Below are 25,280 nucleotides of genomic sequence, written 5' to 3'. Positions count from 1 at the left end.
TGTCAGAATACTTCTGTGTATAAGAACACACACTTGCACTACCTTACCACAGCCTTAGTGCTAACAGTAACACTGTCTTTCAGGTTACTGCTCTCTCTAGTGCTGTTCTGTTCTCTTCTGACTGGAGTATGTGGCGATGACATCACCATCTCCACTCTCAGGGAACGGGCAGGTGAGTCAATGGGTCGCCTAGGAGACACAATTATTAGTCTGTCCATAATGATGGGGTATGGTCGTCGATGAGGTGGCCTTCTGAGTCAGGTCGTCCTGGCAGCCCCCAGCTCCCCAGAGCACCATGGTGATGGTTGTGCTGGGAAGCAAATTGTTCCAATTATCTGTCCCACATCGTGATTGGAGCTCAGAAGAGGAAATTAATGAATCCACTTTTCTATCCTCTCGTGTGTGTTTATTAAAATGTTGTTAGATTGATTCTCATAATTACAGAACGTTAATCTCATCTCTCCATCTGTAAGCAAATTAATTAGATGACTCCGTTTGTGTCGAACATCGTTTAGCGCCTGTTTGTCCTTTAGTTGTTTACTTTGTTCTGTTTTGTCATTATCCTGTGATTTGTCACGTGCGTGTGTGCACATAACTATTCCACTCTACCACTGAACAGGACCAGGATGTATAAGGTGTCAGAGACATAGCCTATAGTGTTCATGCAGTCTGTGGCGCGTCATTGTTGTGGTGTTTCATCTTGGTTCCTGCCCTGTACAGTTTCACAGACAGAGATAATCAGGGAATCTGTTGACCTCCTGTTGCCATAACAATACATACACACACACACATGTCAGCTGGGCCCGGGGGCAGGCGTGTAGAGCAGGTTTGGCAGGTGCAGTTAGACTAGGGCACAAAGTACACCTGACAACAGGTGTGTGTTATGCAGGACTGAACTTTACTGAGCTCCAGGGTGTGTGTGTGTGCTGGGAGCTGGCACGGAGAGCTTTCGGTCTCATACATACACAAACACAGACCGGCAAACCGGAGACCGGGAGAATAGGATTTACTTTGTTGACCAAGGAAGGTGTGTTGGATTTTCCCATTGAAACGGTTCACTGGATATTTGGTGTCTGAGGAAAGGTGGAACATTCAATGAGAAGGTAGCTTTTTCCTTCTTGTTCTTGTCTTTTCTTGTCTGTTAAATTCCCAAAATAAGCCCAGTCTGTCTGTTTATCAGCTTTAGGCCATTGTTTCTCTATCCTTCTTTTCTTTACTTTGGCAAACATTCAAATGAACAGAATTACTTTTTGGTCTTGAAGACCTTTGGAATCGTTTGAGCTTTCAGTATTGTAACAGACATGTAGTAGAGTTGGGAGAAGTGTTGAGTAGAGTTGGGAGGAGTGTTGAGTAGAGTTGGGAGGAGTGTTGAGTAGAGTTGGGAGTGTTGTGTAGAGCTGGGAGGAGTGTTGAGTAGAGTTGGGAGAAGTGTTGAGTAGAGTTGGGAGAAGTGTTGAGTAGAGTTGGGAGGAGTGTTGAGTAGAGTTGGGAGGAGTGTTGAGTAGAGTTGGGAGTGTTGTGTAGAGCTGGGAGGAGTGTTGAGTAGAGTTGGGAGAAGTGTTGAGTAGAGTTGGGAGGAGTGTTGAGTAGAGTTGGGAGAAGTGTTGAGTAGAGTTGGGAGGAGTGTTGAGTAGAGTTGGGAGGAGTGTCGAGTAGAGTTGGGAATGTTGAGTAGAGTTGGGAGGAGTGTTGAGTTGTGAGTGTTGTGTAGAGTTTGAGTGTTGTGTAGAGTTATAAGTGTTGTGTAGAGTTGTGAGTGTTTTGAAAAGTTGTGAGTGTTGTGTAAAGTTGTTAGCGTTGTGTAGAGTTGTGAGTGTATTGAAAAGTTGTGAGTGTTGTGTAAAGTTATAAGTGTTGTGTAGAGTTACAAGTGTTGTGTAGAGTGTGTTCAGTGGAAGTGGTTCCTCTGTGTCGTCAAGTTCCTGTTTACCGTTAAGATGTTTGATCTGCAGTCCAGGTTTCACTCTCACTCAGGTAACCATGACTACGGCGTTTCAATAGGCCCAGACCCTTATGGAACCGTAGGTCTCATTACTGTCTGTCTGATACAGACTGTTTGTTTTTCCCAAGACTTGACCTGTGTCTAGGGTCAGAGTGTTTCTCATTGGTCAGGGGTTTGGCTGAAGGATGTCAGAGTAGATAGATATTGCGCCTAACCACTGATGCAGGGTCAGATCTGATTTCATCACCATAATGGTTAAGGTTAGGATTGGGGACAGGAAAAGATTATCCTAGATTATGTTTTACAAAGTCGTCAGTTCTCTTTGGTGAATGGCTGAAATCAGCTTTCATCTATATGATAATGTTGGATGCTGTGTGGACTGTATAGTCAATACTGTACAGTCTGCTGTTTAGCAAATGGATTTCTGTTGCAGCGGTAGTAAAAGTGAGAGCGGGAACTGGGCTCTATTTTATGAATATCTACTGTACATTTATTGACCCAGTAGCTGTTGGCTGTGTGTATTACAGAGACTGTTTATGGCTTAAGTGAAAAGTGAAAAGCTTTGTATGCAAACAGTATCTCTCTCTCTCTCTCTCTCTTTTTATCTCCCTCTCCTCTCTCTCTCATTCTCTCTCTCTCTCTTTCTCTTCCCTCCCTCCCTACTTGGTTTGGTAAAGGCCTGGTAGATATCATATGGTGGGAAAGCCAGCCTGCAGCAGGACCTCATGAGGGCAGACAGCGAAGCAGGATTCATTACCGACTCACATAGCTCTGCCTGCCTAAAGCTGCAGCCTGGAGCTGGGCTGGACAACACCAAATCAGACATGGAAGAGCTCCTCAGGGGTCTCACTACCATCTCTGAACTAATCATTTGGAGATGCGTGTGGAGTGAATAGATACCGTCCATAAGCCTGCAGGAACGAGAGCAGAGAGGAGCAGTGTGGATGGTAGTTTATATAGTGATTATCATAATACACTGACAGGGTTATCGTTGATAACACACAGCAAGGCTAAACACAGGCTGTGATGAGGGCACTAGGAACAAAGACAGCGGTACTTAGACACTAACACAGAGGCGCACGCACACACACACACACACAAACAGACACACACACACACACAGGCGTACATAAGTACACACACAGGCACAGGGATACACAAGCACACATATATACACAGTAAACACACACTTCCCCCACTCTCAACACAAACAATACATTATGTGAACATACCAACATATTGCACAAAATAGCACTCATTAAAAAGGCCACACTTCAATTCACTTGACTGGATTTCAAAAAGCCCCCATAGGCATCACATGATTGGAATCACCAACAGACAGCTCCCTGATGTAACTAGCTAGCTGTTAAAGGCCTCATTGTCCCACAGTGTATCTGTTTGTAGTTCTGTTGAGTGGGTTATGATGTGCTCATAAAGGAACACACACACACACACTCACAAACTTTCTTAAACACACAGCCTGATATCACAGACATACAGAAAGAAAGTGAGACACACACACACACACACACAGGCCATTATCATCCCAGACAGTCTAAAAGGATGGAGGATCAGGATGTAGAGATGTATTAACTATAGGCAGGCCTATCAGAGTGCTCTCTGTAGACTCATTGAGGCGGAAGCCTCTCCTCTCTCTCCCCTGGCCTGGTGTCAGGATTGATGCTGGGCCTGTCTGTTCCCTCTCTGCTCCCTCTATGGTTCCTCTCTAGTTCTTCCTGCTCCCTGCAGGACGACACAGGCATTGGGGTGAAGGTCGTTTGTTCACCTCCTACAGTTACAGTTACACACCACACTGCACCACTCAAGTGTAATGCGTCTGGACCTGTATAGGGCTGCATCGTTCAGGTGTCCTTTGACTGAAACTGGGGCTGTATGGAGCTGAAGCTGCTGGGTTTTTGGGCTCACCTATGTCACTTTCTTGGTGTTCTCAAACTAAAACTGTGTTCCTTCAGAACAGGTTGCATTCCTGCATGTTGTGTGAATGGAAGTAATGTACTCAACAGTCAACCTAATATATAATCTCCCTCTCTCTCCCTCAGACCTCCCTCCCTCCTCTCTACAGTACCAGTGTGGATCGGTGGACTTCCTGTGTTCCCCACGGCTGGGAAAGAAAGCCCCGCCCCCTCCCAGATCATGTCACGGTCGGCCTGCAGTCAAGCCCTGCCCCCAGCCCACCGCCACACCCACCTCTCAGAAACCTCAAGGTACAGTGTTGGTTTATTTGTCGTTGAGCACTATAACTAGTTGTTTATTACAATAATGTCATTATCATGTTGGTACAATATCCAGCAGTGTTATTAGCCTGGGTTTCTTAGGCAATGACTAAGAGTTTTATGTGGTCAGGTCAGCCTTCACCCACATATTTATCCCACAAACACATCAGTCAGAAAAAGAGATCAATGGCTCTAAAATACTGTTGTTAATCCAACAATAGCTTCATGCTATTTTTATTTTATTTTTTATTTTATTTCACCTTTATTTAACCAGGTAAGCCAGTTGAGAACAAGTTCTCATTTACAACCTGGCCAAGATAAAGCAAAGCAGTGTGATAAAAACAACAACACAGAGTTACATATGGGGTAAAACAAAACATAAAGTCAAAAATACAACAGAAAATATATATACAGTGTGTTCAAATGTAGCAAGTTATGGAGGTAAGGCAATAAATTAGTATTAACACTGGAATGATAGATGTGCAAGAGATTATGTGCAAATAGAGATACTGGGGTGCAAAAGAGCAAAATAAATAACAATATGGGGATGAGGTAGTTGGGTGGGCTAATTTCAGATGGAAACAGATCGGTAAGGTGCTCTGACAACTGCTTAAAGTTAGTGAGGGAGATAAGAGTCTCCAGCTTCAGAGATTTTTGCAATTCGTTCCAGTCATTGGCAGCAGAGAACTGGAAGGAATGGCGGCCAAAGGAGGTGTTGGCTTTGGGGATGACCAGTGAGATATACCTGCTGGAGCGCATACTACGGGTGGGTGTTGCTATGGTGACCAATGAGCTAAGATAAGGCAGGGATTTGCCTAGCAGTGATTTATAGATGGCCTGGAGCCAGTGGGTTTGGCGACGAATATGTAGTGAGGACTAGCCAACAAGAGCGTACAGGTCACAGTGGTGGGTAGTATATGGGGCTTTGGTGACAAAACGGATGGCACTGTGATAGACTACATCCAATTTTCTGAGTAGAGTGTTGGAGGCTATTTTGTAAATGACATCGCCGAAGTCAAGGATCGGTAGGATAGTCAGTTTTACGAGGGCAGCATGAGTGAAGGAGGCTTTGTTGCGAAATAGGAAGCCGATTCTAGATTTAACTTTGGATTGGAGATGCTTAATGTGAGTCTGGAAGGAGAGTTTACAGTCTAACCAGACACCTAGGTATTTGTAGTTGTCCACATACTCTAGGTCAGACCCGTCGAGAGTAGTGATTCTAGTTGGGTGGGCGGGTGCCAGCAGCGTTCGATTGAAGAGCATGCATTTAGTTTTACTAGTGTTTAAGAGCAGTTGGAGGCTACTGAAGGAGTGTTGTATGGCATTGAAGCTCATTTGGAGGTTTGTTAACACAGTGTCCAATGAAGGGCCATATGTATACAAAATGGTGTCGTCTGCGTAGAGGTGGATCTGAGAGTCACCAGCAGCAAGGGCGACATCATTGATATACACAGAGAAAAGAGTCGGCCCAAGAATTGAACCCTGTGGCACCCCCATAGAGACTGCCATAGGTCCAGACAACAGGCCGTCCGATTTGACACATTGAACTCTATCTGAGAAGTAGTTGGTGAACCAGGCGAGGCAGTCATTTGAGAAAACAAGGCTATTTAGTCTGCCAATAAGAATGTGGTGGTTGACAGAGTCGAAAGCCTTGGCCAGGTCGATGAAGACGGCTGCACAGTACTGTCTTTTATCGATCGCGGTTATAATATCGTTTAGGACCTTGAGCGTGGCTGAGGTGCACCCATGACCAGCTCGGAAACCGGATTGCATAGCGGAGAAGGTACGGTGGGATTCGAAATGGTCGGTGATATGTTTGTTAACTTGGCTCTGCTATCTGCCTGTTGAGGCATTACTTTAGGCTGCACTTCTCTGCTGTGCTGTAGCCACACACACAGACTGGCAGAGACACCTGCTTCCTCATTCAGCCCTAATACAATACTAAGCACACAGCAAAGACTGGCCTGCATAAAATATATAGAAATAACCTAGTGTCCTCTAAATGCATGCTGCAGTATGTAGCTAGCTATACAGTAGCATGTTAGCCTCTGATAGCGTGGGTGGCCATTTCTGCGATTCTGTTTTTTGACTGCTCTCGGCCTGTCATTGTTTTGTCTGCGTGCTTCAGTTTTTTTTTTATCTGACTTTGAAACCACAGTGGCTTACAAGCAGTCATCTCCACATCCTGTTCTGAAACCAGGAAGCTGTCTTAGCTCTGTGAAGCAGCATCAGAACTTCTCCTGCGCTGTGTTCGAGGACCTACTCTTGGAGTTTAGCATTTATATGTTGTGCTTTGTGGTGGAATTTGGACTGTGGTTTTGTGAATAGGTAGCAGCAGCAGCCAAGGGTGTCTGGAATACAGAAATGGAGGCTTTCTCACTCGGAACACGCCGGAGCACTTGAAACAGAACTGTTTCCGTGGTTACGCCAGTGACCTCACCTCGTCTGTCTTTTTCTCTCTTTCCTTCTTCCTCCCTCCTTTCCCCCTCTTCCTGGACCTGGACCTGCAGTGCCCCCTAAGCCCCCGCACCTGTTGGCCCTCGGACAGGACAAGAAGCCCAAGAGGATCCCCCCGGCCCCCTCCAGGCCGTTGCCTGCCCCCCCAACTTCGCCCAAACCGCGGCCCAGCCAGACCCCCCCTGGCCTGGCCACACAGCCTCAAAGAGAGGCCCAGAGCGTGGGGTTGCTCATCGAGAGGTTCGAGAAGTCCAGGTACTTTACTGCACTGCAGGGTGTAGGAGATTCCACAAGGTGTTCTCACCCTGTATCATTATATTTAGTTGGATGATTTATGATGTGGGTATTGTTATATGAGTATGAATGTTTTGCACGGAATAAACACTCAATGTCTGTCTTACCCTCTGTCACGGAATACACACTCAATGTCTGTCTTACCCTCTGTCACGGTTTTCAGTCCAACCAAGACTGAAATGTGAGAAAGGTTTCATTGCACAAGTGCCTAGTTTTTTAGTCACGTTTCTTCTTTATTTCCCAGGGTTCCGATTCTTGGCGTCCCGCCGAAGAATCAGCTCCACCTGTGCCTGAGTATGGACGCCATGTCTGAGACTACACCGCCCTCTGCCCCTGACCCCACAGCACACGCCCCTTCAGGGTCAGCAGGAGCAAAGGACTCTGGGGAACGCTCCTCCGCCGACAAACTTGCACATATCGTCTCGGAGCGGACTGATGAGGTCACAGAGCTGATGGAACTCTCACGCCTGGCCTCATTCCGCATCGACGGCCACAAGGACATTCCTCTGGACTCTAGGGAGGACCACTTCGACGTCGCCCACGGCGATGGAGTTGGTTGCCTTGACGACGCGGAGCGGGAGGAGAGAGGCTCTTCCCATGAGCTGCAGGACAATCCGGACTCTCGCTCCTTGGAGCAGAACTTAAACGGGAAGATTCCCAACCGGGACAGCGGGATTGACAGTCCATCGTGTGCAGTGGAGGGGGAGGTGTTCCCCAACGAGGACGCCATCGATGAGGAAGAGCGCTACGACAGCATTACGGAGACGGAGACTAGCATGTCCTGCTGCATAACCCAGGACAACAAGCGTGACTCCACGCAGGACGAGGACAGTGACCTGGATGAGGTCAGCAGTGGAGAGACTGAGGGAGGGGAGAAGACAGACACACACAGGGTGAGTCAGACACACACACATTCTTATCAGTCTCCTCAGTCCGTAGGGCAGTAACCGTATCCTGTCCGTCTATTCTTGTCTGGGTGAACTATCTTTGGTGTTTTTTATGGAACTGTGGGCCTGTATACAGCACACACACACAGACAAACACACACACAAACAAACAAACAAACGGGCACACTATTTCAGTGTGTGTGTGGTGGTCACAAGCGTCTGTGCGGTATTTAAAAGTAGATGTGCTGTGGGGTGTAGCGGGGATGAGTACCTGCCCAGGACTGTAACAGGAGCTTGTGACTGCTGCTAGAGGACATACAGAACCAGACAGAAACCTGCACTCAGCTCAGCTGCTGTTTCCTCTGACTTCCCACCATTGATCTGTGTGAGAGTGATACTGACACTTCCAACAGAGAACTTCACATCCTACCGGTCTGGTATACATGAACCCCCTGCCAGAAAAATACTGTCTATTTATTGAAATAAAAGGATGAGGGGAAGGTCAAGAAACATCAGACGGAAAGAGAAAGAGAGAAAAGGAGGTAGAGAAAAAATATAGAGACAGAAAGCAAGTCAGCAAGATAATGAGGGAGTCTGGGGGGGGGGGGGGGGGGGGGGTGAGTGGTAGCTGAAACTAGAGTTGTTGTGTGTCATCAGTACAGTACAGTCATCATGGGTGTCATCAGTACAGTACAGTCATCATGGGTGTCATCAGTACAGTACAGTCATCATGGGTGTTAGCAGCACTGTGTTTTTATCCCCTCAGCATTGTTATGATGGGACACAGCCCAACACACCCAAACACACCCATGTGAGCACACACACTTACACAGACACTTGCACGTGCATAGTGCACACACACACACACACACACACACACCGTAGTGACAGCCCACACCCTTTGCCTCATGAGCAAGGGATCTCCATGTTTCCTGATATCAGCATTACTGTTAAGAGGAAATGTGTGTGTGGAGGGGTGTGATGTGTGTGTGGAGGGGTGTGAGAGGACAGTGCCACTTCTCTGACACTAACAGCTGATATGTTGATAGCTTTTTAATGACACTGCTGTCGCAGAGGATGTGGGTTGTGTTGACGCACATTGCGACAGGAAAATAAAGACGTGTACTTTCAGTCTTCAGCATCCTCTGCTACAGAAATAGATGAGATATTTTACCTGCAGGGTATTGTTTGTGTTTGTGACTGAGTGTGTCCATGTGTGCGTGTCATGAGTGAGTGTGTGCTTGTTTGTGAACATACACTACATGACCAAAAGTATGTGGACACCTGCTCGTCGAACATTTCATTCCAAAATCATGGGCAGCAATATGGAGTTGGTCGCCCCTTTGCTGCTATAACAGCATCCACTCTTCTGGGAAGGCTTTCCACTAGATGTTGGAACATTGCTGCGGGGACTTGCTTCCATTCAGCCACAAGAGCATTAGTGAGGTCGGGCACTGATGTTGGGCGATTAGGCCTGGCTCGCAGTCGGCGTTCCAATTCATCCTAAAGTTGTTGGATGGGGTTGAGGTCAGGGCTCTGTGCAGGCCAGTCAAGTTCTTCCACACCGACCTCGACAAACCATTTCTGTATGGACCTTGCTTTGTGCACGGGGGCATTGTCATGCTGAAGCAGGAAAGGACCTTCTCCACACTGTTGCCACAAAGTTGGAAGTACAGAATCGTCTAAAATGTCATTGTATGCTGTAGCGTTAAGATTTCACTTTTTATTTTATTTTTATTTCACCTTTATTTAACCAGGTAAGCCAGTTGAGAACAAGTTCTCATTTACAACTGCGACCTGGCCAAGATAAAGCAAAGCTGTGCGATAAAAACAACAACAACACAGAGTTACACATGGGATAAAACAAAACATACAGTCAATAACACAATAGAAAATCTATATACAGTGTGTGCAAATGTAGTAAGTTATGGAGGTAAGGCAATAAATAGGCCATAGTGCAAAATAATTACAATTTAGTATTAACACTGGAGTGATAGATGTGCAGAAGAAGATGTGCAAATAGAGATACTGGGGTGCAAATTAGCAAAATAAATAACAATATGGGGATGAGGTAGTTGGGTGGGCTAATTACAGATGGGCTGTGTACAGGTGCAGTGATCAGTAAGCTGCTCTGACAACTGATACTTAAAGTTAGTTAGGGAGATAAGAGTCTCCAGCTTCAGAGATTTTTGCAGTTCGTTCCAGTCATTAGCAGCAGAGAACTGGAAGGAATGGCGGCCAAAGGAGGTGTTGGCTTTGGGGATGACCAGTGAGATATACCTAATGGAGCGCATACTACGGGTGGGTGTTGCTATGGTGACCAATGAGCTAAGATAAGGCGGGGATTTGCCTAGCAGTGATTTATAGATGGCCTGGAGCCAGTGGGTTTGGCGACGAATATTTAGTGAGGGCCAGCCAACGAGAGTGTACAGGTCACAATGGTGGGTAGTATATGGGGCTTTGGTAACAAAACGGATGGCACTGTGATAGACTACATCCAATTTGCTGAGTAGAGTGTTGGAGGCTTTTTTGTAAATGACATCGCCTAAGTCAAGGATCGGTAGGATAGTCAGTTTTACGAGGGCATGTTTGGCAGCATGAGTGAAGGAGGCTTTGTTGCGAAATAGGAAGCCGATTCTAGATTTAACTTTGGATTGGAGATGCTTAATGTGAGTCTGGAAGGAGAGTTTACGGTCTAACCAGACACCTAGGTATTTGTAGTTGTCCACATATTCTAAGTCAGACCCGCCGAGAGTAGTGATTCTAGTCGGGCAGGCGGGTGCAAGCAGCGTTCGATTGAAAAGCATGCATTTAGTTTTACTAGCGTTTAAGAGCAGTTGGAGGCTACGGAATGAGTGTTGTATGGCATTGAAGCTCGTTTGGAGGTTTGTTTACACAGTGTCCAATGAAGGGCCAGATGTATACAAAATGGTGTCGTCTGCGTAGAGGTGGATCTGAGAGTCACCAGCAGCAAGAGCGACATCATTGATATACACAGAGAATAGAGTCGGCCCGAGAATTGAACCCTGTGGCAACCCCATAGAGACTGCCATAGGTCCAGACAACAAGCCCTCTGATTTGACACATTGAACTCTATCTGAGAAGTTGTTGGTGAACCAGGCGAGGCAGTCATTTGAGAAACCAAGGCTATTTAGTCTGCCAATAAGAATGCGGTGATTGACAGAGTCGAAAGCCTTGGCCAGGTCGATGAAGACGGCTGCACAGTACTGTCTTTTATCGATCGCGGTTATAATATAGTTTCCACTTCACTGGAACTAAGGGGCCTAGCCCGAACCATGAAAAACAGCCCCAGACCATTATTCCTCCTCCACCAAACTTTACAGTTGGCACTATGCATTGGGGCAGGTAGCGTTCTCCTGGCATCCGCCAAACCCAGATTCGTCCATCGTACTGCCAGATGGTGAAGCGTGATTCATCACTCCAGAGAACGCGTTTCCACTGCTCCAGAGTCCAATGGCGACGAGCTTTACACCACTCCAGCCGACGCTTGGCATTGCGCATGGTGATCTTAGGCTTGTGTGCGGCTGCTCGGCCATGGAAACCTATTTAATGAAGATCCCGACAAACAGTTATTGTGCTGACATTGCTTCCAGAGGCAGTTTGGAACTCGGTAGTGAGTGCAACCGAGGACAGACAATTTTTATGCGTTATGCGCTTCAGCACTCTGTGGTCCCGTTCTGTGAGCTTGTGTGGCCTACCACTTCGTGGCTGAGCCATTGTTGCTACTAGAAGTTTCCACTTCACAATAACAACACTTACAGTTGACCGGGGCAGCTCTAGCAGGGCAGAAATTTGACGTACTGACTTGTTGGAAAGGTGGCATCCTATGACGGTGCCATGTTGAAAGTCACTGAGCTCTTCAGTAAGGCCATTCTACTGCCAATGTTTGACTATGGACATTGCATGGCGGCGTGCTAGATTTTATACACCTGTCAGCAATGGGTGTGGCTGAAATAGCCGAATCCACTAATTTGAAGGGATGTCCACATACGTTTGTATATATAGTGTATCTGTACAGTATGTTTCACAGTTTCCTCCTATTTCCTGGTTGTGTGTGTGCATGTGTGTGTGTACCAGACAGCTGTTGCAAAATACAATGTAGTACATCCTCACTCTGTGAGGTCTGGTCTCTGTCACTGTCAGTCCAGGAAAGTAATTTCACCCATTATGTTAATCCCTGTTCTAGAACCTGTGAAGTAGTGAACCTGAATACACATCCGCAGTGGTTTACATGTCATCTCAGCTCCACTAGTAAACACAGTATTGGTGACTAACTCAGTGCTCAGTAAACCAGCTGATTGCTGCAACATGCCAGTGTTAATTTCGTTAACAAAAATACTCCCAATTTTTCAGTGGCAATTGATGAGACTGTAACTGACTAAATAGACCCAGAAAAGACTTCAACTAAATGAAAATAATTTTTCATTTCATTTCACTAAAACAAGATGACTAAAATCTGACTACTAAGTGGACTGGACAAGAGTTTTTGGAGAGATTGAGAGCTTTTCAGTGATAAGCACAATTGATATTAGCAGCACAGATGCGCAGCACAGTTGTGTTCAGCAGTGGGAAGGACGGGCCACACCCGGCACACACCTACATCAGCTGGTGAGCTGTGGGGGAGCAAGCGATGCGTGTGGGCAGACAGGCTCTGCTCCGGCTCCGCCTCCGATTATACACATCACGTAGGCGACTCTCTTGCTTCCCCATAGCTAACCAGTCACCACCAGTCTTCTAGTTAGCTACCTTTTCCCTGGTTAAGAACCACAATCAGCTTTACGAAATTAAAAACAATAGCAGCATTGGGTTTAATAGTAAAACAACAGTCTAGCTATATTTTTCTTTCCCTTGAGTACAGAGAGGCTGTCTTTGAAATTGTAGTCTCGCTCAACCCTCCCACTTTCCCCACTGGATTTCATAGCCAGGTTCTGTAGCCAACATAGCCAAGTCTCCCCATTTTCCTCAAAGAAATTCGAGCCCTTACCGTTCAAAAGATATGACCCATAATACCGGCACTACGTTATTTTCTTTCTATCGTGCATTGGCGGGCCGCATTTTACATTCATAAAGCATATCGTGGGCCGTTCTAAAACTAGGCTACTTGGGGACCGGACAGTAACCATTTATTTAGGCTATACCTTGTTCAGTCATGTTACCTCAGCTATAGCTAACAACCTGGTGCGCGTTCAGCAGGACGCCACATTTTGGAACGTTCAGATAGAAATATGATATGTAGAACAAACATGCCTCTCTGACATGTTGAATAAGGAATAACGTTGGCTCTATTCATAGAATTTCTATCTGCAACGTTCGATAACATTTTGCAACAATGTGGCTGCGGCGTCTGTGGAACATTGATAACAATAGCAATGACGCGACCGAGTGACAGAGGTGCAACCCATACTACTTTGCCAAAACTTTGCGGCACCATCTGGTGATTGCGCTGCTCTCGCTCTCTCGCGTGTCTGTCTGTTTTGTATGTAATGTGCAATATCTACAGTATGTAGGCTGAATTAGGAATTTACAAGGACAGATAATTCTTATATATTCTTATATACAGTATGTTTGACATATTTCTGCTGTTGGGAAGAGAATAAAAATGTGACGAAAATGTGATGTGACGAAAATATTACTAAAATGAAAGGGCGTTTAGTTGACTGAAATGGCCCACTGTTTTCGTCATTTTGACAATAACTAGACTAAATCATTATTCAAATGACAAAAATGTGAGTAAGACTATATTTTAGTCAAAATGGCTAAGACTAGACTAAATACAAAAAACTGTGACAAATTTAACATTGCAACATACACTGACACATTATGAGGTTGGCCCAGTTTCAATCAACAACTGAGATGAAAAGAGCGCCAGCGGATATCCCCATTTCAGACCACTTTTATCTTTGCATGTTATTACTGGTTAGAGTTTCATTGCTTTCACCAACAGGCCTAAACACAAATGTGTTTTGAGTTAATGTTGCTGATATTCTCTCTCAAAGGTCATAGGCTCAGAGGCATATGTGTAGTGTATGATAGAGGTCTAGTGTAGGTTTGTGTAGTTGAGTGTATTCTATAGGTTTGGTATAGTTTGGTGTGTCTGACTGTGTGTGTCCTCTTCTCTCTCTCAGTGCTCAGAGACCCAGAGGTTACTGAACATCGCCAGAGAGCTCCTTCACACTGAGGAGGCCTACGTCAAGAGACTCAACCTCCTGGACCAGGTACACACACACACACATATGGGTTGTGAGATACACCGCTGGTCTTCCTATCATAGTAGAGAGAAGTTTTTATTATTTGTTGTTGAGGGTGACATTCAAGTACATGACTACAGAGTGTATGGGTACAGACATTAGGCTAATCTCGGAGCTGCTTCCTGTTTTTGTCAAGCTTCTGCTCCTTCACGGTGGTACCGGTTGCCATGGAAATGCAGGTTCACACAGCCCCGTGGTTGGTTGACTGACAGGAAGGTGAAAGGTCATGGACCTGGTGTTGTCGAGAACAAACCATCATACACATCCCTCTGTAAAATAATATTAGCTCAAAGAGCCCATGGTTTGTTTTATCATTTATAGTAATGTAGTAAGTAAAGTTTCTGTGTGTTTAATATCTTAATCTTTTCTACCATTACTCTCCTGTTGTCTGTAGGTATTTTGCACTAAGCTGACAGAAGCTGGAATCCCTCAGGACGTGATAACAGGGATCTTCTCCAACATCTCTTCCATCTACTGCTTCCACCACAAGTTCCTGCTCCCTGAGCTCAAGACACGCATCACTGGAGAATGGTGAGGAGACCAGGGCCAATGTCGCAAATAGGGTTTCAATAACATTCTATTAGCATTAGCAGTGGTAAGACTCCATGTGCAGTAGGATGCTTAGTTTTCCACAAACAACAGTTATGTGATGTTAGGTTTCAGATCTCTCTGTCTGTCTGTCTCTCTCTCTCTCTATCTCTCTGTCTCTCTCTCTCTTCATTACTGGATAGTGATAATGTGTGCAGTGAGTGTGTGTGCAGTCAGTGTGTGTTGGCCGCAGAACTCTGACAGCTGGGTTGCAGTGGGGGGTTGTTGCTGGGCAGTGGGGTGTGTTGGGTTGTGGGCGGAGGTGTGGGGTGTGTGTGTGTGTGTGTGTGTGTGTGAGTGCGTGTGCGAGTGCGTGTGCCAGGCTGGTAGAATGGGTGCTTTATCCGCTTGTCTTCATCTGCAGGGAGGAAATGTACCACAAGAGTGTGTGTGTGCCAATGCTAGTCTCTCTGTCTGGATATTATTGAGTCCTGCAGAAATTATGTAGAGGGATTCCACCTGTCGCATTCTGCACACATTATATAGGGTGTTCACCCATAAAATTATTAATTCATTCAAGGTTTATACAAATATGTCCATTCAATAGAAGATTCCATCAGAAAAACTAAAGTCCAAACCCCATATCTCTACCATATATGGTTCAAATGTTACCGACGATTTACTCTTAAGAATTTAGCATGTTTACAGTGAATGGAATGTCATCACAGGCATGATCAACAAGTGGTCACTGCTCTATAGAACTCTGTGGAGCTGCGCCGCGGCAGAACGGCGCTAACTTCGAACCTCAACTGACAAGCTAACTAGTGGCTGCAGGTTGTGAAAACATGGTCTTTTTCTAAATGAAATTCGCTGAATACAAAACTATACTGAAGAAAAATATAAACACAACATGTAAAGTGTTAGTTACATGTTTCATGAGCTGAAATAAAAGATCCCAGAAATTTTCCATACACACAAAAAGCGTATTTCTCTCAAATTTTGCGCACACATTTGTTTACATCCCTGAGCATTTTTCCTTTGCCAAGATAATCCATCCTGACAGGTGTGGCATATGAAAAAGCTGATTAAACAGCATGATCATTACACATTGCTGGGACAATAAAAAAGGAGTATACTGAGGAGTATTTCTGTCTGTAATAAAATACTTTTGTGGGGAAAAACTAATTCTGATTGGCTGAGCCTGGCTCCTCAGTGGGTGGACCTGGCTCCCAAGTGGGTGGGCCTATGCCCTCCCAAGCCCACCCAGGGCTGCGCCCCTGCCCAGCCATGTGAAATCCATAGATTATGGCCTAATGGATTTATTTCAATTGATTTCCTTATATGAACTGTACCTCAGTAAAACATTTTGAAATTGTTGCATGTTACGTTTATATTTTAGTTCAGTATAAATATTGACTAAATATATATTTATTTACAAAGCTAACAGACTGAATTTTAATATCCACCATCTGCGAAGACATTCTGTTCCTGTTTTCATTGTGTATTGCTGAGTCTTTCCCTTTAAAACACCATAGAAATGGCCCCTCTCAACGCAGATTGATCGCGGTTATAGGCAATGAAGGGAAAAAAACTCTAGACCACCTTTACTCCACACACAGAGATGCGTACAAAGCTCTCCCTCACCCTCCATTTGGCAAATCTGACCATAATTCTATCCTGATTCCTGCTTACAAACAAAAACTAAAGCAGGAAGCACCAGTGACTCGGTCAATAAAAAATTGGTCAGATGAAGCAGATGCTAAGCTACAGGACTGTTTTGCTTGCACAGACTGGAATATGTTCAGGGATTCTTCCAATGGCATTGAGGAGTACACCACATCAGTCACTGACTTCATCAATAAGTGCATCGATGACGTCGTCCCCACAGTGACTGTACATACATACCACAACCAGAAGCCATGGATTACAGGCAACATCCGCACTGAGCTAAAGGGTAGAGCTGCCGCTTTCAAGGAGCGGGACTCTAACCTGGACGCTTATAAGAAATCCCGCTATGCCCTCCAACGAACCATTAAACAGGCAAAGCGTCAATACAGGACTAAGATCGAATCGTACTACACCGGCTCCGACGCTCGTCGGATGTGGCAGGGCTTGCAAACTATTACAGACTACAAAGGGAAGCACAGCCGTGAGCTGCCCAGTGACACAAGCCTAGCAGACGAGCTAAATTACTTCTATGCTCGCTTCGATGCAAGTAACACTGAAGCATGCATGAGAGCATCAGCTGTTCCGCACAACTGTGATCACGCTCTCCGTAGCTGATGTGAGTAAGACCTTTAAACAGGTCAACATTCACAAGGCCGACGGGCCAGACGGATTACCAGGACGTGTACTCCGAGCATGCGCTGACCAACTGGCAAGTGTCTTCACTGACATTTCCAACCTCTCCCTGTCAGAGTCTGTAATACCAACATGTTTCAAGCAGACCACCATAGTCCCTGTGCCCAAGAACACTAAGGTAACCTGCCTAAATGACTACCGACCCGTAGCACTCACGTCTGTAGCCATGAAGTGCTTTGAAAGGCTGGTCATGGCGCACATCAACACCATTATCCCAGAAACCCTAGACCCACTCCAGTTTGCATACCGCCCCAACAGATCCACAGATGATGCAATCTCTATTGCGCTCCACACTGCCCTTTAACACCTGGACAAAAGGAACACCTATGTGAGAATGCTATTCATTGACTAAACTCAGTGTTCAACACCATATTGCCCTCAAAGCTCATCACTAAGCTAAGGACCCTGGGACTAAACACCTCCCTCTGCAACTGGATCCTGGACTTCCTGACGGGCCACCCCCAGGTGGTAAGGGTAGGTAACAACACATCCGCCACGCTGATCCTCAACACGGGGGCCCCACAGGGGTGTGTGCTCAGTCCCCTCCTGTACTCCCTGTTCACTCATGACTGCATCGCCAGGCATGACTCCAACACCATCATTAAGTTTGCCGATGACACAACAGTGGTAGGCCTGATCACAGACAACGACGAGACAGCCTATAGGGAGGAGGTCAGAGACCTGGCCGTGTGGTGCCAGGACAACAACCTCTCCCTCAACGTGATCAAGACAAAGGAGATGATTGTGGACTACAGGAAAAAGAAGACGATGAGCACGCCCCCATTCTCATCGACGGGGCTGTAGTGGAGCAGGTTGAGAGCTTCAATTTCCTTGGTGTCCACATTATCAACAAACTAACATGGTCCAAGCACACCAAGACAGTCATGAAGAGGGCACGACAAAACCTATTCCCCCTAAGGAGACTGAAAAGATGACTGAAAAGATTTGGCATGGGTCCTCAGATCCTAAAAAGTTATACAGCTGCACCATCGAGAGCATCCTGACTGGTTGCATCACAGCCTGGTATGGCAACTGCTCGGCCTCCGACCACAAGGCACTACAGAGGGTAGTGCGTGCGGCCCAGTTCATCACTGGGGCCAAGCTTCCTGCCTTCCAGGACCTCTATACCAGGCGGTGTCAGAGGAAGGCCCTAAAAATTGTCAAAGACTCCAGCCACCCTAGTCATAGACTGTTCTCTCTGCTACCGCACGGCAAGCGGTACCAGAGCGCCAAGTCTAGGTCCAAGAGGCTTCTAAACAGCTTCTACCCCCAACCCATAAGGCTCCTGAACATCTAGTCAAATGGCTACCCAGACTATTTGCATTGCCCTCCCCTCTTTTACACTGCTGCTACTCTCTGTTTATGATCTATGCATAGTCACTTTAATAACTCTACCTACATGTACATATTACCTCAATTACCGCCTCGCTCTTGTTATTTTTACTGCTGCTCTTTAATTACTTGTTAATTTTATTTTGTATAATTTTTTTGTGTTTTTTGGGGGGGTATTTATTCTTAAAACTGCATTGTTGGTTAAGGGCTTGTAAGTAAGCATTTCACTGTAAGGTCTAAAAGTATGTGGACACCTGCTCATCGAACATCTCATTCCAAAATCATGGGCATTAATATGGAGTTGGTCCCCCCTTTCCTGCTATAACTGCCTCCACTCTTTTGGGAAGGCTTTCCACTAGATGTTGGAACATTGCTGCAGGGACTTGCTTCCATTCAGCCACAAGAGCATTAGTGAGGTCGGGCACTGATGTTGGGTGATTAGGCCTGGCTCGTAGTCGGTGTTCCAATTAATCCAAAAGGTGTTCAATGGGGTTGAGATCAGGGCTCTGTGCAGGGCAGTCAAGTTCTTCCACACCGATCTCGACAAACCGTTTCTGTATGGACCTTGCTTTGTGCAAGGGGGCATTGTCATGCTGAAACAGGAAAGGGCCTTCCCCAAAGTGTTGCCATTAAGATGGAAGCACAGAATCATCTAGAATGTAATTGTATGCTGTAGCGTTTAGATTTCCCTTCACTGGAACTAAGAGGCCTAGCCCGAATCATGAAAAACAGCCCCAGACCATTATTCCTCCTCCACCAAACTTTACAGTTGGCACTATGCATTGGGGCAGGTAGTGTTCTCCTGGCATCCACCAAACCTAGATTTGTCCATCTGACTGCCAGATGGTGAAGCGTGATTCATCACTGCAGAGAACGTGTTTCCACTGCTCCAGAGTCCAATGGCGGCGAGCTTTACACCACTCCAGCCAACGCTTGGCATTGCGCATGGTGATCTTAGGCTTGTGTGTAGCTTCTCGGCCATGGAAACCCATTTCATGAAGCTCCCAACGAACAGTTCCTGTACTGACGTTGCTTCCAGAGGCAGTTTGGAACTCGGTAGTGAGGGTTGCAACCTGAGGACAGATGATTTTTACACGCTACTCGCTTCAGCACTGTGTGGCCTACCACTTCGCGGCTGAGCCGTTGTTTTCATGTATTTATTTCTTATATATTTTTTTATTGAATATTAAGACATACAATATACTTGCAGTAACGCCGCTCAACATTTACATTACATTCAGTCATCTAATAGTCTTCTATCCAGAGTGACCCACAGAAGCAACCAAGATCAACACCCTGCTCAAGGGCACGTCGACAGATCTCCCACAAGGTCAAAAACGGGGACCAGAACCAGCGACCTATCAGCCACCAGCCCAAGCTCCCAACCGCCAGGCCACCAGCCCTCCAAGATCCTCCCCACAGTTCCCCGAGAGCTGCCCCTCAACCATCCGAGACCACCCCCCCCCCCCCCCCACAGTCCGTCCACTCCGAGAATTTTTTTAAATAATAAAACATTTTTTTTTACATCCCCAAAATTAACAAAAGAGATAAAAGACAAAGGAAAACAGAAAACAACAATGCAAAAAACTAAAGACATCAAGGACAACAAAATTCAGAACAAAAAGCCAACTGAATACATTTGAGTGCATGTATGGCACTGTTTACATGTATGTGATAATAATAATAATATTATTTATTATTATTATTATTATTATTATGTGTGTGTGTCCGTGTATGTGCACGTTTGAATGAGAGTGTGTGTATATGTATGTGTTCAAACACCTGCGCGGCATCAGCCTCAGGCAAACAAGCATTAGATGTAAGAACGTTGCCCCTCAGTGTCATTCAAACTTATTTTTTGTTATGTTTTATTTTGACTTTATTTTTGTACTTTTATCTTTGACTGTCATTCTATCCCCCGCCCAGCAACTCCACTCCCACTTGTCTCCAATTCCACATCCCAACCATCAGCTTCCCTCAGCCCATCTATCTAATCGAATACAATCCACAGATTGCGAGTTGAAGATAAATAATTTTTACTAAGAGTATTAGTATATTAGTAATTGACTGACCAGGTCTCTCCAGATCTCCCAACAATGCTATTTCTAGGGTCAATTTTAGATTAATGTTATGCTTTTTTGTGTGTGAAAATTGTCCAAACAGATACGCAAGGTAGACGGACCAAATAATGATGATCCACACTTCTTTGACAATATATATAATAAATGATCAACCCTGCAAGCAATTCAAGACTATATTATTATGGTGGGAGATTATAATACCGTTTTAAATAGCTCAATGGACCGTAAAGGAAATCACACTACAAAACAATCACCCTCATACTCTTAAGGAAATCGTGAATGTCATGGCTACATTAGAACTAGTAGATATATGGAGGTTTCATTATCAGGATCTAGTGAGATATACATGGCGGAGACTCAATCAAGCTAGTCGTCTTGACTTCTTTCTTATGTCATTCTCGTTGGCACCAAAAGTTTATAAAGTGTTGATAGGGGACAGAATGCGGTCGGACCATCATATAATTGGCATATACATTACTCTTACTGAATTTCCACGTGGGTGAGAATATGGGACATTTAATCATAGCCTATTGGATGATAACTTGTTTTTAACTAGGACAGAGGAATTTATAACTGATTTTTTCCGACATAACATAGGTACAGCAAATCCCCTTATTGAATGGGACACCTTTAAATGTGCCTTTAGAGGCCATGCAATTCAGTACTCATCTCGAAAACAAAAGCAATTTAAGTCAAAAGAGTCCATACTAACAAAGGAAATAGAAGGTCTAACAGAACAGATAGATAGCAATAAAAACTGTAACATAGAGGCTCAGAATAAATTAGAGGAAAAACAAAAAGAAATGGAGAAACTTATTCAAGAAAGATCAAGTGTAATATATTATAAAAATAAAGCAAACTGGATGGAATATGGGGAAAAATGCATCAAATAATTTTTTCATCTTCAACATAGGAATGCTACCAAAAATAATTTACTGAAACTGGTTACAAATGTCACCCATGATTCACCAAATGATATTTTGAAGGAGGAAACAAAGTACTTTAAGCATATGTTTTCGTTTCAGTCGCCTCCATCTCCTCTACCTGAAGCTAATTGTAGATATTTTTTTTCTATTGATAATGTAAAATTAACAGCCATACAGAAAGACTCATGTGAAGGTGAAATTACAGAGGAGGAACTTCTGGATGCAATTAAAGACTTTAAGTCCGGGAAAACTCCAGGGTTGGATGGCATACCAGTTGAGGTATACCAAACCTTAAACTGGCCTATTTATATAATGAATATGAATTCGGAGGACAGAAATTATTAAATGTTAAATCATTAGACCTATCACTAAAAGCTTCAGTCATACAAAAGTTATACTTAAATCCAAACTGGTTCTCTAGCAAATTAGTAAGATTGTCTCACCCAATGTTCAAGAATGGCCTTTTTCCCTTTATTCAGATTACAACCTCTCATTTTCAGTTATTTGAAAAGGAAATCATCTCCCAAATATCACTATTTCTAAAACAAACCATAGAAAGTTGGTTGCAATTTCAATTGAATCCTCCAGAAAACGACAGAACAAAGAATGCAACAAAAATATACTAATTGATAAAAAAGCTTATTTTATTTGACAAATGTTTTAAAAAGGTATCATCTTCGTAACTTATATCACCGGTAGGACTGGTGGAGTTATGTTTCACATGCAGCTAACAAAAACATATGGAAATGTCTGCTCTACCCAAAATTACAACCAAATAATTGCAGCATTACCGCAAAAATGGAAGAGGAAAGTGGAAGGGGGAAAAAGTAAGGAACTTGTCTGTCGGCTTTGCATTTTTTATTTATTTATTTATTTCACCTTTATTTAACCAGGTAAGCCAGTTGAGAACAAGTTCTCATTTACAACTACGACCTGGCCAAGATAAAGCAAAGCAGTGCGATAAAAACAACAACACAGAGTTACATATGGGGTAAAACAAAACATAAAGTCAAAAATTGAAAGAACATAATTGGTTAAAGAAAACTGTGATAAATAAAAAAGTATACCAGTTTCATTTAAGGAACAAAGGATTGACAGCCGTCCCATATAGATTGCAAAATAGTTGGGAAGAGATTTTTGACGTACCGATCACGACCATGGCGTAGTGTTTATGAACTGATACGCAAAACGACGCCGGATTCAAAACTTAGAATTTTTCCATTTTAATTATTATATACAATTCTTGCTACCAATATAATGTTATTTATATGGGGGATACAATCTTCCCAGCTCTGCAGATTTTGCTGCGAAGAGACAGAATCATTAGATCATTTGTTTTGGTACTGTCCATTTGTAGCTTGTTTTTGGACACAGGTCCAGGAATGGCTAAAGGATTGCAATATTTACCTGGAGCTAACCCTGCAGATAGCATTACTGGGTGATCTGAAAAGTCATAGTCAATCGATCAATAATATAATAATACTTTTACCAAAAATATATATTTTCAGAACTTTTGTAAAACATCATAGTACAGTTGAAAAATATATGGCAAATACAAATCCAATATGGATGGTGTTAAGAGATAGATGGGTGGTGTTGAATGGAGTTGAAGGATGGGACTAATAACAACTAACAACAACTAATAACAACAAGATAACTAATAATGTAAGCATACTGTGTCCATAATAAGTATATAGGTTATAGGTTGAGAGGTTTTGTGAAAGAGCACAGTTAGAAAGATATGGCATATAGAAGCAAACCGGATGGACATCATGAAAATGATCGGAGAGGTTGAGGAAGTTCAGGTGTAAAGACAAACAAAATAGAATTATTGTAAAATTGACTGTGTCCATAAAATGTATATAGTATGTATAAGCTGGAAGTAGAGGCCTAAGCATTATTGTTCACTAGTTTAATTAGGGAAGGGGTGATGGGGTTGGAAAGTAATAAAGGGAAATATATTTTAAAAAAGGATATGTATATGTATGTGTATATATGTATGTATGTACAGTGAGGGAAAAAAGTATTTGATCCCCTGCTGATTTTGTACGTTTGCCCACTGACAAAGAAATGATCAGTCTATAATTTTAATGGTAGGTTTATTTGAACAGTGAGAGACAGAATAACAACAAAGAAATCCAGAAAAAACGCATGTCAAAAATGTTATAAATTGATTTGCATTTTAATGAGGGAAATAAGTATTTGACCCCCTCTCAATCAGAAAGATTTCTGGCTCCCAAGTGTCTTTTATACAGGTAACGAGCTGAGATTAGGAGCACACTCTTAAAGGGAGTGCTCCTAATCTCAGCTTGTTACCTGTATAAAAGACACCTGTCCACAGAAGCAATCAATCAATCAGATTCCAAACTCTCCACCATGGCCAAGACCAAAGAGCTCTCCAAGGATGTCAGGGACAAGATTGTAGACCTACACAAGGCTGGAATGGCTACAAGACCATCGCCAAGCAGCTTGGTGAGGAGGTGACAACAGTTGGTGCGATTATTCGCAAATGGAAGAAACACTAAATAACTGTCAATCTCCCTCGGCCTGGGGCTCCATGCAAGATCTCACCTCATGGAGTTGCAATGATCATGAGAACGGTGAGGAATCAGCCCAGAACTACACGGGAGGATCTTGTCAATGATCTCAAAGCAGCTGGGACCATAGTCACCGAGAAAACAATTGGTAACACACTACGCTGTGAAGGACTGAAATCCTGCAGCGCCTGCAAGGTCCCCCTGCTCAAGAAAGCACATATACAGGGCCATCTGAAGTTTGCCAATGAACATCTGAATGATTCAGAGGAGAACTGGGTGAAAGTGTTGTGGTCAGATGAGACCAAAATCGAGCTCTTTGGCATCAACTCAACTCGCCGTGTTTGGAGGAGGAGGAATGCTGCCTATGACCCCAAGAACACCATCCCCACCGTCAAACATGGAGGTGGAAACATTATGCTTTGGGGGTGTTTTTCTGCTAAGGGGACAGGACAACTTCACCGCATCAAAGGGATGATAGACGGGGCCATGTACCGTCAAATCTTGGGTGAGAACGTCCTTCCCTCAGCCAGGGCATTGAAAATGGGTCGTGGATGGGTATTCCAGCATGACAATGACCCAAAACACACGGCCAAGGCAACAAAGGAGTGGCTCAAGAAGAAGCACATTAAGTTCCTGGAGTGGCCTAGCCAGTCTCCAGACCTTAATCCCATAGAAAATCTGTGGAGGGAGCTGAAGGTTCGAGTTGCCAAACGTCAGCCTCGAAACCTTAATGACTTGGAGAAGATCTGCAAAGAGGAGTGGAACAAAATCCCTCCTGAGATGTGTGTAAACCTGGTGGCAAACTACAAGAAACGTCTGACCTCTGTTATTGCCAACAAGGGTTTTGCCACCAAGTACTAAGTAATGTTTTGCAGAGGGGTCAAATACTTATTTCCCTCATTAAAATGCAAATTAATTTATAACATTTTTGACATGCGTTTTTCTGGATTTTTTTGTTGTTATTCTGTCTCTCACTGTTCAATTAAACCTACCATTACATTTATAGACTGATCCTGTCTTTGTCGGTGGGCAAACGTACAAAATCAGCAGGGGATCAAATACTTTTTTCCCCTCACTGTATATATATATATATATATATATATATATATATATATTTGCAAAAAAAAAACATTGGAAGTGATGCAGACAATTACATTGATGGAAGTTACAATCTATCTGCAATATTAAAGCTGATCTACCCCCTAAAAAATTTCAGGAAAAAAACAAATATATAAACAAAAAAAATCAACATAAAAAAAAACTTCAGAGTACATTGCAAACATATGTGTTCAGAGTACATACACACATGAAAATCTACCATAAGAGTTTAGAGCGTTGACTTAGTTTTAAGCCGTGTGTGTGTGTTTTCTGTGTGTTAGGGACTCAAACCCGCGTATAGGAGACATCCTCCAGAAGCTGGCTCCCTTTATGA

General features: G+C 44.0%; 1 protein-coding gene across 1 annotated transcript in view; it reads left to right on the top strand.

Annotated features, from left to right (window-relative positions):
* Positions 1–136: 136 nt before the first annotated feature.
* LOC311149531 (FYVE, RhoGEF and PH domain-containing protein 3-like) overlaps positions 137–25,280 on the top strand; it is a gene marked incomplete at its 5' end in the record, with an annotated part of 43,383 nt that continues 18,239 nt past the window's right edge. The window contains 8 exons of the mRNA XM_084186710.1: positions 137–172; positions 1,893–1,974; positions 4,003–4,167; positions 6,687–6,888; positions 7,172–7,820; positions 13,961–14,050; positions 14,478–14,614; positions 25,228–25,280. Of these exons, the coding sequence (XP_084042836.1) occupies positions 137–172; positions 1,893–1,974; positions 4,003–4,167; positions 6,687–6,888; positions 7,172–7,820; positions 13,961–14,050; positions 14,478–14,614; positions 25,228–25,280 (1,414 nt within the window). The remainder of the gene's footprint in view (positions 173–1,892; positions 1,975–4,002; positions 4,168–6,686; positions 6,889–7,171; positions 7,821–13,960; positions 14,051–14,477; positions 14,615–25,227) is intronic.

This window comes from Coregonus lavaretus, assembly GCF_964263955.1.
Source record: "Coregonus lavaretus genome assembly, chromosome: 22".
Lineage (NCBI taxonomy): Eukaryota > Metazoa > Chordata > Actinopteri > Salmoniformes > Salmonidae > Coregonus > Coregonus lavaretus.
This window is presented reverse-complemented; position numbering and strand designations above follow the sequence as displayed.